Here is a 20,076-nt window from a genome sequence, read left to right as displayed (position 1 = left end):
GTATTGTTATTTAATATGACAAGAAAAAAGCAAACAAAAATAAGATGACTTAAAAATAGGAAGAAACAGCTAGGATTTTTATTATTGGAAAACTATGGAATAGATAAGAAAGTAAGTACAACCAAGTGAATCCTATACTTTGAAAAGCTAATGTGCAAAATATATAAATATATATAATACATATATTGTATAAATATCACACATTGAAGTTTTTATGTAATATTTGCAAACACAGATACATATTAATAATGAACAATTGCAAAATACAATATAAGTGATCATTGCTATTCCACAAAGATCTCTTATTTAGGGATCATATTGGCAAAGGATATAAGCTGATCTCCACAATGAAAACTCAGTTTGTTGAGGAAAATCACTCAGAGGGTGGTTGGAGCCCATAAAGGGGAAATGCTTTGAACACAACTTCAGTGGCCATGATAGGGAGATATCATCTGACAAAGGACAAACTCAAGACTGACAGTAGTAATAGTGTTACTGATAAAAAGCAAATACAGATGATCATGCAAAATGGGAAGACAAAGGAAAGAATCCCAAACCAGTGAGATTAAAATCCTAGAGAGACCTTAAAGAAATACACATTGACAGACTATCTGATGGGATGTTCGAATAGTGACGAAGATGCTCACTGAATAGCAGAGAGGGATATATGGACTAGACACCCAGTGCATTTCACAGTGGGTTTGAGCACAAATGCCAGTCAGTTAACATTCCCTGTTAAGCTGTGGAAAAGTCATTTATACTTAAAATAATGGCATTCCTGGATCTCTGTAGTGATTACAAAAACTTTTTGGTCAACTTGCAGAAATTTCTGTGAACCAGTTCTGGGACTTGAGCATACAACAATGGGGTCAATAACTGGGCTGAATGAAGTAAAGGAGCAGATCTAGTAAATAGTACGAGAAAGAAAGGGAACTCCCTTTTATGAATTTTATGAATCAAAGATGGATAAAGGTATCTCTGGGCAACAGGAAGAACATGTCATAGTAGCAAAACATTTCCCATTAGCCCAGATATCTGAACAATTTAAATGTTTATCAGTAGGTGAATGTATAAAACAGATGTGTTATATGAATAGTGGAATACTGCTCCATTATTTATATGAGTATATCTATATATAAATATATATAATGTAAATTAGTGTGTGTATATATATATATATATATATATATATATATATATATATATATATATATATATATATATATACAGAGAGAAATTAGCAGCATGGATGGGGTCCAGGGGAATTGCTTTAATTGAATTAAAGCAAACAGAAAACCAAAAAACAGTTCACTTTATTCATTTGGAAGAAAAGAAGACAAAGAAAATATACAAGTTCTAAAAACATGTTAAGGGGTCTGGAGGTGTAAGTAAAGGGTATTCTGATGGGCAGATCATCAGTCATATAACCAGATATTGAGGTATAAAACTCCTGCGTGCCTAAAATATTTGCAATGCTATAAAACTGTTTCCATTGTTTAAAAACAAATCATATTCTCACACCATATTTTATAGCACATGAAATTCTTATATCTAAGCACAATACAATATCTTATCAATGTAAAAATATATAAATATATGTGTATTAAGATGCATTATTGATTATATAAAGATTATCTGTCGGAGCATGTGGAAGTGAAATTATTTTAATTTTGAAAGATTTGTCTGTATTTACTACAATTAATGTAATTTACTTGGAAATGGAGATAAAATGTTGTCAATGGTCATTTTTAAAAAGAAAGATGGTACAGGAAAGAAGGAGAGAGGAAAATTTGGGGGGAAATTAAAACTTACATCATAATTTTTGTTTTTAAAGTGCTTCCAATTGATTAAAGAAATGCAAAGTCTCCAGTCTATAGTGGCCTTTTAGCAGTTGGTGGCTGGGAACTGGATTTATTGCTATTGCCACATTATAAAAAATTAATTTGGGGGCCAGAGAGATAGCATAGCAGTGTTTGCCTTGCAAGCAGCCAATGCAGGACCTAAGGTGGTTGGTTCGAATCCTGGCGTCCCATATGGTCCCCCGTGCTATTTCTGAGCAGATAGCCAGGAGTAACCCCTGACACTGCAGAGTGTGGCACAAACACCAAAAAAAAAAAATTAATTTTGACTAACTTCAGTATTGTGGTAGAAAGGTAATCAGAATTTCTTAAGATTTTCACACGTTTTCAAACATAAATTATAAATAAATTTCATACATAAATTTTAAACATAAATCATTGCTGAGTTGATTGTATTTACAGATAGGATAAATCTATATTTGTAAATATATGTTCTTTCACTGAATGTTTGTTTTTAACACTGATAAAATTGAAAACTGCCCACTACTGTATCCCAGTATAAGGAAATCAGAGAATTAAAAGTTCAGAGTGATCTTGAAATTTCTCACATTTTTTTCAATATATGGTTATATTACATTCTATTTTCACACTTTATAAAACTGTTGACAAAATCATATCAAACCACAGCATTAACCTTAGATTCCATTGTAGAAATGAACACTCAGTAATAAGGTCTACATGTCTAAGTTTGTATTCACTTTTTCAAATACCAGATCATTATGAATATATTAAGGTTTAATGATAGCTTTGAGTCTTGGCCTGAAGGACATTTAAAGGATTATTTATTTGTTTAAAATCACTATGAAATGTTGAGTCTGAAATTAGTGGCAGTTGTCAAATATGGAGCACAAGATAGAACTTTCTTGCTGTTTGTTAAATGTCCTGATCCCCAGAATAGTAGCTAATGGGAGAAAGGACCCACCATGTGAATCTAAAGAGCAGCTGGAAGGATTAATTAAAGGGAATTCTCTGAAGATCTGTCATTAAAAAAAAAAAAGAAAGTGGAGGCGCTTTCCCACCTCAAGGAAGATGAATGGAGAAGGGAAAAAGAACTTTCCAGAGTGTGTGGTTATGTCCTTTGAAGAAGGCAATGACTTCTCCAAACCTATAGAATCATCTGGTCCTGCCCATGTTGATCATAATAGAGTGTAAGAGAATTTCAAGATAACCTCAATTCTTCTCCATTGTCCCCTATGTCTGATTTCATTCTAATATCATACTTGTCTGATTACTGCAGCTTTGAGGCTTTGAGTATTGTTTAAAATTAGGGGGTGTGAGGACCCTACTTTTTTCATTTATGAAAGATTTATTTTGACATACAGGATCATTAGTGGGTCATCCTAATGTTATAATTTCTATGGAAAATGCCACTAGAGGTCTATACATTTTGATAGGGATTCTGAAAAAGTGTATGTAGTTTAAACTAAAATTGTCATTTTAACCCTGTTATTTCTGCACTCTCTAAGCACTCTCAGATATGAAAAACAGGTTAGTAATTTCCAGTGGGGAAGTGAAAAGCTGAGGGAGATCATTTTTAGAATGATGGATGGAAACTGGCTGTGTGATAGAAACTGGTGTGTGATCTTACAGGTAATGGATACAGATATCAAATGATAGTGCTGTACACTATGACCTATAAAATTCTTTAAACCACGGTTAACTAAAAAAAAAGCATATACATCATTGTCTTTCCATAAATTAGCTAGTAAGAAATATAATTTTATCATCATACAATTTCTTAGGCACTATGTTCTGAAACTTTTTTCACTCAAGATTCTATAGTTTGCATTTGTGAAAACATTTTAATAAGTACTACAGAAAAATTTTAAGAGTTGTTTTCTTCACACATTCAGCAGTATTCATAAGATCTTGTATTAAACTTTAGCTCATTTTGTAGTGTATTGTTATCATATAGACAACTAGGTTTTCTTTAAATTTTTGAGGTTCTTTGAATGTATTTCTTAGGGTTTATTAATAATAACTTTTTACTATTGTTGCTAAACAGTATTAAAATTCCATTTAAAAAAGTCCATGCACTCTTTTCTTCCTATTTCTTTGCCCCTTTTGTTTCAATGGAAATAAGAGTTCTTAAATTGTTTTTATTATTGAAACCTTGTGGTAGTTAAGTTAACATGATTACAATGGTGCAGTCATTTAGATTTCTGATATCTAAGACCATCCATTCTCCTTCAAATGAATCCCACTTCAGCATAGCCAATGTGATCATTGGGCATATTTTTTTGATTCACTTCACTAAGATTTGTTGATTGTCTTTGCATTTGATATACTTAGGGTCTCTAATTTTCCTGTATAGTAATATCGCTACTGTTAATATTAGGGTAATGCTAGCTTTGTAGAAGTTTTTAAGGAGGATTCCCATTTCTCAAACTTTTTAGAAGAGCTTGAAGAGCTCTGGATAGTAGGTATAAGAAGTTATTGCAAATCAGTCATAAGTAAACTAAGGTAGAATTAAAGTCCTCTGCCCAGTCTAAAATAACTTTTTTTTTCAACAGAACAAGTCCTACTTTTGTTGTATTGAAATGGCCTTTTGTTGACAAGAACCATAATAAATTTTTATAAAGCCATACATTTTATACTTCTAAATGTAAAAAAAAATTATTCATAATAAATAAAAGTAGAATAGAATTCAAAGAGGTCAAATTTATTGATTTACCAAGTAATGAATGAGTGGCCCTTGTCTTTATGTGTCTAATTTTCTGCAGGATGATTTGGATGGATTTGCTGTTGTTTGTTGCATGTGTTTGGTATGGATTCTGGTTGATGCAAGGGACCATAGATCCAGAGACAGAACCCAGGTCTTTTATATACTGAGCCTATACACCTACCTTTTGAGTTTCATCTGATAAACAAAAATTAATCTGCTTTTTGGGGGGAGAGATGCCTCTACTCTGAAGTGGAATATAGGAATTATTTTCCTTTTCTCAGCTGTGACTCCTGGACATGCTTTGGGAACTGTTTGTAGTGCCAGGGATTCAAACTGGTGTCAGCAGGTTGCAAGGTAAATGCCTGTACAATCTCTCTGGTCCTACATATCAAGTGAAATTATCAATAGGGCTTGGTAGAGTTTGAATATTTGCATATTTGAAAATTGACAATAAAATTTCTTGGGACTGTTTCTGTTGTCATTTTTAAGAAGTAGGCAACCAGGGCCGGAGAGATAGCATGGAGGTAAGGCATTTGCCTTTCATGCAGGAGGTCATCCGTTCAAATCCCTGCGTCCTATATGGTCCCCCGTGCCTGCCAGGAGCAATTTCTGAGCCTGGAGCCAGGAATAACCCCTGAGCACTGCCGGGTGTGACCCAAAAACCAAAAAAAAAAAAAAAAAAAAAAATACACAAGAAGTAGGCAACCAGAGTGATAGTACAGCACATATGCCTTGCACTTTGCTGATCTAGGTTTAATCTCCTGGCTTTCATATTCTCCCTTAAGCACCCCAAGAGTGACTGATCTGAGCTTGAACCAGGAGTTAGCCCTGATCACTGGTAAACAAAACAAAACAGACATTTCAAGAAGTGGTATCACTTGTCATCCAAGTATTCTAAGGCTGGGATGGTTGAGGCAGTAAGGACAATAAAGACAGTCTGGGCAAATTCCCACTATTTCTTTTTTTCCCAGTATTAATTCTATAGAGATTTTATAGTCAGTCAGGATTCTTGAAATAAAAAGACAGGGGTTTGTCCTTACAGAGATGGGGACTAGACTCCTCCCAGTAATTTTAAGCCAGAGGTTCAATGCTAGGACCCCAGGCTGTGGTGCTACATCTCCAAAGTACTGAGAAATTTCCTGGAACCACTGAGCAGTGCTCTGAGATCCAGTCACTTTTTATATGATTGTAAACATGTCTCAAGATTTGTTTTCCATGGGAACTGAAAAAGGCTGTGGGGGATCCCAATTCATCCTCTATGGAGTCTAGGTGCCCTACCCAGTGATGATCTTAAAGGCAGTATAAGGTCCCAGCAACCAACAGGGTCACACCCTGAACTATGTTCAGGTGGCCCTAGGGTTCTGGGGATTGACACTGAGTAGGACATATGTATATGTAACCATAACCTCTGTAGGATCTTCCAGGCACAAAGTGATTTCTACAGCTCATGAATATTATAAAGTTCACCTTTTTCCCAGTTTTCTCCACTATCCATTGTGGTCATTGTACCCCTTGTCTTATATATTATTGCTGGGATTTTTTTTCTGCTAACATAGACACATTTTAGTAAAAATAGAATGGTTCATCTTGAGTGACTTGTAATACAAGTTTAGGTTACAGCAGGGTGTTGCACACACCCGTTTGAAGGGCACTCAATGTCAGGATTATATTTTGCAAGTTCCTTTTTTCTCAGATCTCAGACTATGGGTGTGAATAACAAAGGTTCATGCATCCATAAACGATAGTGAGCTCCATTCATCATGTTCATGTATTTTAAATGTTTTGGAAGAATATGTGCTATTTTATTCCATATAGACAGTGATTTGTTGTTATCCTCAGTGTCTGAAATTGAGGGGAAGGAAGTAATTTCAGAGGAAGTTTTGCTTTCTACTTTTATAGGGCAGGTGTTCACTGTGCATAATAAATGCCATTAATGGATGAACTAGTTTTAAATGTAGAAACTGAACTTCATCAAAAAGATTGTGACCAAAAAAAAAAAAAAAAGAAAAGAAAGAAAGAAAGAAAGAAAATACCCAGATTATCTACATTCTCGAATCATTCTGTCGAGCTGAGTTTCATTTATACATTTATATGAGATCATGCTCCTTCGATTGACTACTTGTAATCCCACTGGAGTATGAATTGTGCTGAGAATGTGTGAGTGATATATTAAATGCTAAATGTTGATACTTGGCTACATGCTAGAATTGCAAGGTTTATGACCTGGATGTGATGTGGATAGATGCATAGTCAAACTGGCTTATATTGCAAAAATTGGGAAAATGTTCCCCATTTTTCAGCTATAGCATTTATCTATTTGTCTTCTAAGAAATGAATGCAAACTTCATATTTCTGTTAGTTTTATGGTCAATAACCTAAGTATCTAAATATAAATATTGCCTAGGTGGTTACTGATCTTTTAAGCTGTTATGCTTACAATTAAATTTAACCCATTTGAAATCAGATATTAATTTTTTGCATCAGCAAATCTTTTGTCTATAAAATACAAAGGAGGTATACTCTCTATTACCAGACAGTTGCAGACCAATACAAGCAAACATTCAGGATTTAAGGTCATGACTTATGATTAATGATAGCACATTCCTAAACATATCAATCCTTTTCCATCTTCGCCTGCACTATTATGCCTCTCAACATCACCATTCACAATTGAATTCAAATTCAAATGAAGCTGCTGGTAATTCTTAAACTCTTATTCTTGTGACTCATTATTTTTGCAATCCCTCCATTCATGTAACATCCTTTCATATATGCACAGTCTTATATACATTTCAAACACATACTTAACTAATAACTGTTGCCTCCTTATCAGTAAGAACATGGTGCTAGAATTGAGTGATATTTTATAGGTTCCTGCATAGGTCATGCCAAGTTCTTTCCTTCATGGAACTTATAAAATCACTATTTTTCCAAACTAAAGTACATCTCATGCATTTAAATGGTAATCAAGGTGCATAGTTTTGTTGAAATGTCAGAGGTACAAAAAATGTTGTAAAGCAAACTTTTGAGTCATTATTTTCTCATCATATTTCCAATGACAGACTTCTAGGAGTTACATATTTTAATTTTTCATGCCATAACAAAAGTCTTGCACTGTGCAGAAGACTTAGCTGAATTTGACTTGAGTACAGTGCATTGGGAAAGAGAGTCTGAATGTGTGTTTATGAAATTTTGCACAGAAGAAATGGAAGAATTTTGCCTAAATCAAATAAATCAGACATTCATTCCAAGAATCATATACTCATGGGCTACTTAGGTTATGGAGAACAGAGGACAGTAAAGACCATTTGGGTGGTGATCTTTTTCTGACTTTGGATACTTAGTTGTGAAATACATTTAAGCCACTTTATCCTCACCATAAAGCATGTAACCAGAAGCTGTAACCAGGGAATGGACTGATTTAGAATAAAGAAGGATCTGTGAAGTTGAGAGAAAGGCACTAAGAGAAATTTGGGGAAAGATCTTACTTCTCAGTTAATATTGAGGTCACTGAGGGACGTAGCAATACTCTTCACACAGATTCTTCTGGGATTACCTACTGTCACATCTCTCTTCACTTACTCTTCTCTACTCTTTGCCTTTGCAGAGCGATTCAATGTGTATCTTATGCCGACGCCAAATCTGGATATTTATGGGGAATGCACCATGCAGATCACTCATGAGAATATCTATCTCTGGGATATCCACAATGCCAAGGTCAAACTCGTCATGTGGCCCCTCAGCTCCTTGAGGAGATATGGGCGAGATTCAACATGGTTTACCTTTGAGTCAGGAAGGTAAGTGCTTGGACAACAGTCAACACAAAAGCGGGAGGACTATGAGGGTGTTCTACTCCTCTCCTTCCTCGTGTATCCTTGTATTTATATGGGCTAGAAATAATTATATACATGGCTTCTTCCAATTGGATGACAATTTGAATAAAATAATGCTGATTCTATGAATTTATTTAAAAAAATTTTAGTTAATTAAAAAACGTCACTCACTATGAATTTTCAGGTATCCTATTCAAAATCACTTCAATCTCTTATGTGGCATCATGCTAGTTTCCTAAGTGTTTTTATTCTATAATGTACATTAATACCATTACTTTACTGTATCTTTACACAATAGGACACCAATAATATTCAATGCCATATGTTGTGATTTTTTAATGAGTCAACAAATTTTCAAAGATTTTTATATAAAAAAAATTTAAATAAACCTGGGGCCAGAGCTGTAGCACAGCTGCAGGGTGTTTGCCTTGCAAGCGGCTGACCTAGGACAAACCTCATTTGGATTCCCAGCATCCCATATGGTCCCCAAAGGTAGGGGTGATTTCTGAGCACATAGCCAGGAGTAATCCTGAACGTCCCCAGGTGTGGCCAAAAATCAAGCAAAAACAAAACAAAACAACAAAAATCTTTGTAGATTTCTATGAAATAATTAATGCAGTATGTATGAATCAAGATATTTAACACTCATGACATTAGTGTGGTATCAATATTCATTTAGAAAGGCTGGAGCATGTAAGTCTGTAAGGAATGAAAAATGATAACTTAAATTTTAAAGTTATTGAGTCAATACAAAAATGTTTGTTTCTTGATTACAGCACTTGGTTGGAGTCTAAAAATATCTGCAATAATTGATAGTTTCACAATAATTATTCACAGACATGGTTTAGATATGAGCTTCAAACATTAAATATATCTTGGTTTATGACCGCTAAGATCTTATCAGACATCCAAGATTAGACTAAGGTATGGGGATTCCACATCTGCAATGCCTCCTGTGTCAGTCTCTACCAAGAGATCTAAATGATCACATTTTCCAAATTAATTTGTCATCACAAAGTGTAATAATTTGAGGTTTGGTTGATTTGAGAGTATTACTTTAATTTAATAACTTTCTTTTTAAATAATTTTTATTTAACTAAAGGACCATGATTTACAATATTATTAATAGTTAAGTTTGGGGCATACCATATTTCAACCCCACCACCAATTGATACCACCAATGTCAACCTTCACCAGTGCTCCCATAGTCCATTATGCAGCATCCCGTCCTCTAAATTTCAGTGGTTTCAGATTAAATCTCATGTTTCATTTAGTTGAGTCAGTGCTTTGGATACATGACTCTTCCACTCTCCCACATCACTAGATAATACACAACATCAACAACAAGAAAAATAACAACCACATGATCATATCAATAGATGCAGAGAAAGCATTTGATAAGGTCCAACACCCATTCTTGATCAAAACTCTCAGCAAGATGGGAATGAAAGGAACCTTTCTCAATATAGTTAAGGCCATCTACCACAAGCCAGAGGCAAATATTATCCTCAATGGAGAAAAACTAAAATCCTTCCCTCTAAATTCTGGCACAAGATAAGGCTGTCCTCTCCACCACTCCTATTCAACATAGCACTTGGAGTACTCGCTATAGCAATTAGCCAAGAAAAAGATATCAAGGGAGTTCAGATAGGAAAGGAAGAAGTCAAGCTCTCGCTGTTTGCAGATGACATGATACTCTACTTAGAAAATCCTAAAGACTCTACCAAAAAGCTTCTAGAAACAATAGACTCATATAGCAAGGTGACAGGCTACAAAATTAACACACAAAAATCAATGGCCTTTCTAGACACCAATAGTAATAAGGAAGAAATGGACATTAAGAAAGCAACCCAATTTACAATAGTGCCACACAAACTCAAATATCTTGGAATCAACTTGACTAAAAATGTGAAGGACCAATACAAAGAAAACTATAAAACTCTGCTCCAAGAAATAAGAGAGGACATGCAGAAATGGAAACACATACCATGCTCATGGATTGGCAGCATTAACATAATCAAAATGGCAATACTCCCCAAGCATTGTACAAATTTAATGCGATCCCTAAAAGTACCTGTGACATTCTTGAAAGAAGTGAATCAGGCACATTTGAAATTCATTTGGAACAATAAACATCTTAGAATAGCTAAAGCAATCATTGGGAAAAGAATATGGGAGGAATTACTTTCCCTAACTTTAAACTTTACAAAGCAATAGTTATCAAAGCAGCATGGTATTGGAATAAAGACAGGCCCTCAGATCAGTGGAATAGACTTGAATGCTCAGAGAACGTTCCCCAGACATACAGTCACCTAATTTTTGATAAAGGAGCAAGAAATCCTAAATGGAGCAAAGAAAGCCTCTTCAACAAGTGGTGTTGGCACAACTGGCTAGCCACTTGCAAAAAACTGAACTTAGACCCCCAGTTAACATCATGTATGAAGGTAAAATCCAAATGGATTAAAGACCTCTATATCAGAATGAAACCATAAGATATATAGAACAACACGTAGGCAAAACACTCCAGGACATTGAGACTACAGGCATATTCAAGGAGGAAACTGCACTCTCCAAGCAAGTGAAAGCAGAGATTAACAGATGGGAATATATTAAGCTGAGAAGCTTCTGCACCTCAAAGGAAATAGTGTCCAGGATACAAGAGCCACCCACTGAGTGGGAGAAACTATTCACCCAATACCCATCAGATAAGGGGCTAATCTCCAAAATATGTAAGGCACTGGCAGAACTTTACAAGAAAAAAAAAAAAAAACATCTAATCCCATCAAAAAATGGAGAGAAGAAATGGACAGACATTTTGACAAAGAAGAAATACAAATGGCCAAAAGACACATGAAAAAATGCTCCACATCACTAATCATCAGGGAGATGCAAATCAAAACAACTATGAGGTACCACGATTGGCATACATCACAAAGAATGAGAACAAATAGTGTTGGCAGGGATGTGGAGAGAAAGGAACCCTTATCCACTGCTGGTGGAAATGCAGTCTAGTTCAACCTTTATGGAAAGCGATATGGAGATTCCTCCAAAAACTGGAAATCGAGCCCTCATACCATCCAGCTATACTACTCCTAGGAATATACCCTAGGAACACAAAAATACAATACAAAATTTCCTTCCTTACACCTATATTCATTGCAGCGCTATTTACCATAGCAAGATTCTGGAAACAACAAAGATGCCCTTCAACGACGAATGGCTAAAGAAACTGTGGTACATATACACAATGGAATATTATGCAGCTGTCAGGAGAGATGAAGTCATGAAATTTTCCTATACATGGATGTACATGGAATCTATTATGCTGAGTAAAATAAGTCAGAGAGAGAGAGAGAAACGCAGAATGGTCTCACTTATCTACGGGTTTTAAGAAAAATGAAAGACATTCTTGCGATAATAATTTTCAGATACAAAAGCAAGAAGGGATGAAAGTTACAGCTCACCTCATGAAGCTCACCACAAACAGGGATGAGTTTACTTAGAGAAATAACTACATTTTGAACTATCCTAATAATGAGAATGTATTAGGGAAATAGAAAGCCTGTCTAGAGTACAGGCAGGGGTTGGGTGGGGAGGAAGGAGATTTGGGACATGGGTGATGGGAATGTTGCACTGGTAATGGGTGGTCTTTACATGACTGAAACCCAAACACAATCATGTATGTAATCAAGGTGTTTAAATAAAATATATAAAAAAGAAGTAGAAATGGTATTGACAAATGATGCTACAAAGTGGCTCGAGAAAGATAAAGACTTAATATCCTTTGAACTTGACAGTGAAATCTCTTAAGGGGGAACCATTCATGAAAGGCATAAGGGGCAGCAAGGGAAATTGTGAAGTCTAATGAACTATTTTATTTTTTAATCCATTATAGAATTGGAACATGGAAATTGATTATGGGAACTGAAGATTAAATATTTGGGAATAAAAGTAATGAATAAAATCATAAAATGAGAGGAGAGAATTCAGGATCTTGGAAAGGATAGCATTAAGATGAGAAATGTCCCTACCTCCTAGAATAAAAAATTGTTCTTGAAGAACGTACTAGCAACATTTTTAATGGTATCACACAAATAGAAATGATGAAACTCCTCCAAATGAGCAAGAAAATATTCAGATATATCAACATCTTTCTACTTCTACCATTTCATTGATTCATACAAAGATAGCAATATAATAATGACATTATAATATGTAGTATTATATATAACATACAATATATTATAATATATAAAATTAAGAAAAAAAAGACAAGATCCAACCCCAGATCCCACATTACTTCCGATTCTTATCGTTCTCCTTCCCACCTTGATTTCTTTACTTTTCTGTCCTCCCTAAGCTCTGAAGTCAAGGGAGAAATTGTTATGCTCATTTATTGTCAGATTTTTCGTAATTCCTACCTATGCTAAGCCACATGTATTTTTAAGTTTTAAAAGATTAAACATAAGGGAAAAAACCACTGAAGTTGAAATAAGTTACCAAGGCAGTAGTCCTTTTGAACTGAAGTAATATTCCAATCTCTGCCACACAATTTTTCTGAAAAAGACTCCACTGACATGATTACTTAGTTTATAAGGCACTAAATTTCTGCCGCTTAAATATTGGCAGTTTACTGGGAATCCCATGTGGGACAATTTTATGGAAGTAAAAATTCTTGTAATAAATGGAACACTGCTAGACATGGATGCTTCTTAAATTGTATGGTTATGAAAAAAGGAATTATAGTTTAGGGATTACTGACCCAAAATGGGTAATACACTTTTGCATGAGTTACAAGTTTGCACATATGTATGAAAGGGTAGATGACTTACTTTTCATCAGTTGGCAACTCAAGATCCACCCTCGGAATCCTATGTCATTGAGTTTAATGTAGAAAATTTAATTTAATTTAATCTCTTCCCTCATTTCCAAGGTGGCTCCAAAGGAACTTAAATAATGACAGTATATTTTATATATGTATTCATAATTTCCACTCAATTTATAAGGTCCAATCTTGGCCATTCCCAGGTTTTACAGGTTTTACAACCAAAAAATCCAGTGACTCAAAGTGAAATATTTTTATTCATTTTAAGATACATGTAAAAAAAATAATGGGATCAGAAAAGACACAGTCTGTTAACCAAGAGGTGTGTTTCTTTTTTTCTTTTTACTTTTGTTTAATTTTCTTGAGGTAGAAGGTTATTGTTTGCAGATACAACTTCTTAAAAATAAAATGTCTTAGTATATTAAAAAAATTACCTTGACACTTACACTCCTATATACCCTGGGATTTAGAAAGCTAGATTTAGACCACAGTTCTATAACTTATTAATAATTCAACCTGGGCCATTTTACTTCTCTTTTTTTGTTGTTGTTTTTTTATATGCATTAAGAAAATAATGATCTGTATTTTTTACTGTGTTGGGAGAAGCAGAATTGGGGGCTATAAAGAAGCCAAAAACATAATAATTGTCACATAATGGGCATGTGAGATCTAATTTACTTATTCTAAGAAATCACACAATTTGTCCTTTGCTAGTTTCTGAAAGAAGCATATGCTTAGGTATGAAAATTGTCTTCTTAGAGAACTTTTAATGTGTATTTTTCACCAAAAACATTGGTGAATGTAGTAAAGATAAAACAAATGAAAATGAAAGGCACTTAATTTCAAATGCTGGAGCCATCATTATGAACTCAGTGCCTAGAAATAGAAATTGGTGTAACTGTCATGAGTCATGAATTCGAGGCCAGAAGCAAATGGACCAGTGAAACAAGACTTTTCAGTGCAGATGAGGACAGCACGGAATGAATTTTTCTACTAGCTGATGCTTTTATGGGTTAGTAGGTGCCTGTTTCATTGAGCTCTCTAATTTACCATGTGGAATTCTTTGGAATGTGTTTATGCTTCAGTAGGAAAAAAAATTGGTGAAGAAATAAAATTGTCATTCTCTAGCAATGAGAATTCAACTTCTTTACTCTATAAAAAGTATCCAAAAACATTTAAAGGAATCAAACAACTTAAAACTAAAGTGAATTTAGTGGGCCTAAGTGGTTACACAGTGGAAGGGCCTTTGCCTTGCATGTAGCTGACCCAGGATGGACACAGGTTGGATCCCTGGCATCCCATATGGTCCCCTTAGCCAGGAGCGATTTCTGAGCAGAGAGCCAGGAGTAACCCCTGAGCGAAGCAGTGTGTGGCCCAAAAAGCAAACAAAAAGTGAATTTAATGATGTGATGAGAGGGTCAATTCATCAAAAAATTCCACTTTATTTTGTTAGCAGAGAATAACTAGAATAAAAAAGAAATTAAGTATCTCAATTATATTATCCAAAACATAGATATATGTGCTACACCTACACATTTAAATAATAAGCCATGAGTGAGAGAAATGAAAGATAAAAAAATTGAAATATATACTATATTTATAAATTAGGAAAATATATGTTTTTAAGATGACAATTACTTTTGGAGGGGAGTTCTTGGGCCACACCCAGTGACACTCAGGGAATACTCCTGGGTATGTGCTCAGAAATATCTCCTGGCTTGGGGGACCATATAGGACACCGAGGAATCAAATTGCTGTCCATCCTAGGCTAGCATGGGCAAGGCAGACACCTTACTGCTCTGTGCCACTGCTCAGACCCCAACAATCACTTCTAAATTAACATAAAGACTCAATGCAATCCCAACATAGGACTCAACTAGCTTTTCTTAAATAAAAGACAAAACTTGGGCCCGGAGAGATAGCACAGCGGAGTTTGTCTTCCAAGCAGTGATCCAGGACCAAAGGTGGTTGGTTCGAATCCCGGTGTCCCCTGTGGTCCCCGGTGCCTGCCAGGAGCTATTTCTGAGCAGACAGCCAGGAGTAACCCCTGAGCAACACCGGGTGTGGCCCAAATACCAAAAAAAAAAAAAAAAGACAAAACTTGATTGTAACATGTACTTGGAAGTATAAAAGGCCTAAAATGGGTTGAAGAATTTTGGTGATTATGCATTTGATTGGATTTTCATTGTGTAGCTTGCTCTAAAGCTTCAATAATCAAGGCAATGCAGTCTTGCCATATGGAAAGATCTAATGAGCAATACAAAAGAAAAAAGAGTGAAAAAGTTAAATTCTTACTTTTATGGAAAATCATATGCAGAAGACATTCTGTATGGATGAATGTAATGCTGGAAGATCTAGGTACTACAACAGTAAACAACTTTCACTTTACCTCCCATCTATGACTGATGGTGTTCCCACTCCCACTCACATCTGGATGTTCTCACCACCATCTAGTTGGAATTCAAGAATGAGAGGACTTGATGAGATGACTCAGGTTAAGAGAGGTGATTGGGGGGTGCGGGGTTTGCTCTATGAGGGGATTAGTGGCCTTGGAGAAGATATTTTCAGGGAGCTGGTTCATGAGAAAACCAGGAAGAGACACCTGCCCAGAAACTCATCATAAAACCTTGAATTTGGACTTCTATCCCCCATAACTATGAAAAAAAACTGAAGTTCTTTTTCTTTTTCTTTTTGTTTGTTTGGGGGGCCACACTCCACACCACTCAGAGGTTACTTCTGGCTCTGTGATCAGAAATCGCGCCTGGAAGGCTCTGGAGACCATATGGGATACCTGGGATCAAACCCGGGTCAGCCTCATGAAAAACAAGTGCCCTACCTCTTTACTATGCTATCACTGTGGTTCCTAAAGTTCTTTTCTTAAAATTTCTGCTTGATACATATGATAATGCAAGCCTACTAGTTGTTTTAAAATATAAAAAGGCAAGGATATCTTAATTCATAATTTCTAATTTTTAAAAATATATAATATTATTGCAAGAATGTCAGACACAAAAGAGAAAAGAGCTGGAAGTTCTAGCTCATCTCAGGAAGCTCACCACAAATAGTGATGAGTTTAGTTAGAGAAATAACTACATTTTGAACTGTCCTAATAATGAAAATGTATGAGGGAAATGGAGAGCCTGTTTAGAGTACAGGCGGGGGTTGGGTGGGGAGGAGGGAGACATGGGACATTGGTGATGGGAATGTTGCACTGGTGATGGGGGGTGTTCTTTACATGACTGTAACCCAAACACAATCATGTATGTAATCAAGGTGATTAAATAAAATATATATATTAAATATATATATATATATATATATATATATATATAATAAAGAAAACAAGAAAGCAAACCACAGACAGGACAAACAAAAATGCATATTAAAAATATACATATATTTTTGTTGCTGTTGTTGTTTTTCGGGTTTTTTTTTTTTTTTTTGCCACACTCATTGACGCTCAGGGATTACTCCTGGCTATACGTTCATAAATTGCTTGGGGACTATATGGGATGCCAGGGAACGAACCATGGTCTGTCCTGGATCAGCCACGTACAAGGCAAATGCCCTACCACTGCACTATCGCTTCGGCCCTACATATATTCTTATTGTTTTGTTTTGGTTTTAGTTTTCGGGTCACATCCGACACTACCCTCAGAAATTGCTCCTGGCAGGCTCAGGGGACCATATGGGATGTTGGAATTCAAATCACCATCCTTCTGCATGAAAGGCATACCTCCATGCTATCTCTCCAGCCCACCCCCACATATATTCTTGACTCTAGTAAATTCTTACAACTCATAATAATACAAATAATCTAGTAATAAAATAGAAAATTGGACATTTTAGAAAAGAAAAAGTGCTTGTAGACAATATAGATCAAAATCTCTTCACAACCTACCACTTTCATCATCTCTCTTAGCTTGAATCATGTCATAAAAGTTCTCTCATCCCCAAATTCCAGCATGATGGTGGTGAGAACATTCACATATGAACAGAGAAGTGTATCATCATTAATTATGAGAAAAGAGAGATGAAAACTACCCCTCTGCACCAAAAACTATAAAATAGAAGACAGGAAAAATGATAAAAGGAAATGCAGCAACAGCCATACAGCAATGTATACAGCTAGAAATCTAGCTAATGGGAATGAAAAATGAGATAGTTTAAGATAATTGTCCTACCCTAAACTACAATAGAAATTTATGGTTTCTTAATAAGTAAATAAAAAGGTAATATTATTCAAGAAGTTTTTTTAGCATTTTTACATTCACTAAGTTATGAAAAAATTTAACTACTAGATAGTTACCCAACAACTCAAACATTATGTATTAATATGTATACCCAGAAGGAAAAAGCATCTGTATCCATAATACTCAGAAAAAGGAAACTCTTTTAAATAACCCTCAATATATGAGTAGAGAGACAAATTATTACATAGCCAGGAAGAAATAATTTTCGGGACTAGAGTGATAGCACAGCAGTGGGGTGTTTGCCTTGCACATGGCTGACCAGGGTATAGACCTGGGTTTGATTTTGGCACCCATTTGTTCCCCTGAACAACTCCTGAGTGCAGAGCACCTGAGCACACTAGCTGGTGTAGCCCAAACCCCCACCCAAAAAATATAATTTTAGGACTGCTGACAAAAATTATGGATGAATCAGTAAAATATTATTCAAGGGTAGGGGCTCAAGTAGGAGGGATTTTCTTATTTTATTTTTATTTTATATTTTTATGATGTGTGAAATGTTAGTAATGAGCATTTGCATATTTTATAATAATGAACATTTGAAACTTTTACAATCTTTTAAATAAATAAATTTCAATAATACTTTACAATAATCTTTTCTAAGAACACTCCATACTCTGGAAAGGGCATCTTGAAATTTTTGTTCCTAGGTGGGCTTATATTTCCATGTGGGTGTGGGTAGGCTGTAACCTGAAAACCTGAAAAGGTTTTACATAATTTTAAATTGTCTTGGGAAATCTTTTTTTTTCCCATAGTGTGGAGATGTATCTTAGTGTCATTAAGTGTTTGAAAAGTTAACACAAGATTCTGACTGAGAAGTTGGAAACGAAAGCCTCAAATCACTCATCGAATCTCCCTCTTCAGAGAATTATTTTTGTTTGATATACTTTTCTCCAATATTTATTTGGAATTAATAGGAAGATGCTGACCCTACAGTTCCACTTAGTAGACTGTTGAGAAGTCACCTCTGGGCCCTTTAAGTCAAAAGTCTAATGACTCTGTGGTATCCAGACACACGGTCATTAATTCAACATTAAAATGTTTTCTAAATGAACTGTGATCACAAGACTCATTGGCCATCTGTTGAAAGCAAATATCTGCTTATTTTCATAGCAGTCTCTTAAAGAAGAATTACTGGGTCAAAAGAATAGGCATGTTTTCAAGGTTCTTCTCAATATAGCAAATTGCTTTCAAGGGAAGTGATATCATTTTATACGCCTTATTATGTTGCTCAGAACACTAATCTCGACCTCAATGCCACTGGCATTAAAATGTGATTTAAATGTTTCTATTTTGAGAGAAGACGGACATCTCATTCCTCCTCCTTTCTTGATCTTGATTATTGAAGAACGTTCTTAGGTCTACTATGCAGGGGTCATTATTTTCCCTTCTCCAAATTTGGGGTCTCCTTTGCCCTTTTATAATTGGATATTGACCAGAATTTTGTGCATCTATTTATAATTCCAGACATTCTTCCTCTTGTTAAAGTGAGTCAAGGACAGAAGGACAGAACGTATAATTTAAAATAGATGCAGAGAAATGAGTAGGGGCAGGGATGAGGGTGATAAGATGCAGGACAATTTAAAGGGAATTCAGGGGGTTGGCCTGGCCATTTATATGGAGTTGAAGGTTTATGCTTCTTACAAAAGGTTTATCAGTACCTAGCACATAGCTACCTACGTACAGAACTATAAGTATCTTCTGTAAAGTAATTAAGGTGTATATACCAAAAAGCTACCTTCGTTCCCCACGTTCATTCTTTTAAAAATACATAGAAAAGTCTACAGTACTGCTAAAACATAAGAAATGTGCAACATAAATGAATTAAGACCATTCTTTGGTGAAAAAGAACACACCACTAATATTTCTTTCTCTTTCTGCCCCACCTTTTCTTCCTCTTCCTCCTCCTCTGCATCAGACATAAGCCTCAACTGCATCCAGTTTGAGGAAAGCACCAAAAGTTTTAGTGGGATTTCCTCACAGAGATGTTTGCGTTGGAAGATGAATTCTATTGTGATATGTCAAGAGAGAGCAATTGCTCTTTTGCCATAACAATTGTCTGTTTGCATTTTAAGAGTCAAAAAATAGTCCATTTGCCCTGCAAGCTTATTTTCTAAAATTTAGGGGGGAAAAAAAACTTTTTTCAATAAAAAGAGCTATGGAGACAGAGAAAGTCAGTGTCTTCGGGTTATATGCAATTTTATCTTGTGAAAGACAAAACTACTTTTCAATTGCTGATGTGGCATTTTCACTTCATATAACCTCATAAATATTGTAAGCAAAAATCAGGATGAGTTCAAATGCCTGTGCCACAAAATTCAAGTCAGCCCAAGTTCTTTTTGAGCGTGTGAAATTTTTGGTTTCTTTAAAACATCATTTCCTTATTCAGCACAATGCTGATCATTAAGGGGGAAAAAGTGTTCACCTTAACTTTGATGGTATTGTTTTAGTTAGGTCTAGAGGAACACCTAGTTACAGATTTTTAATGATTGGAAATATAAAACAAAATATATGCGTTACAGAACAGTTCCTCTGGTGGGACTGGAGAGTTAGCACAGCAGGGAGGGTATTTGCTTTGCATGCAGTAGACCCAGGTTTAGATCCCAGGTGTTTCATATGGTCCCCGTAGCCTGCCAGAAGTGAG

The 20,076-nt window shown here is 35.3% G+C and overlaps 1 protein-coding gene across 1 annotated transcript in view; it reads left to right on the top strand.

The window, feature by feature from the left end:
• DOK6 (docking protein 6) overlaps nt 1-20,076 on the top strand; it is a 463,681-nt gene that overhangs the window by 294,330 nt on the left and 149,275 nt on the right. The window contains exon 5 of the mRNA XM_049782401.1: nt 8,132-8,321. Coding sequence (XP_049638358.1) covers nt 8,132-8,321 — 190 coding nt within the window. The remainder of the gene's footprint in view (nt 1-8,131; nt 8,322-20,076) is intronic.

The sequence above is a fragment of the Suncus etruscus genome, chromosome 10 (assembly GCF_024139225.1).
Source record: "Suncus etruscus isolate mSunEtr1 chromosome 10, mSunEtr1.pri.cur, whole genome shotgun sequence".
NCBI lineage: Eukaryota > Metazoa > Chordata > Mammalia > Eulipotyphla > Soricidae > Suncus > Suncus etruscus.
Note: the sequence above shows the minus strand (reverse complement) of the source record. Positions and strands in the feature narration are given on the sequence as shown.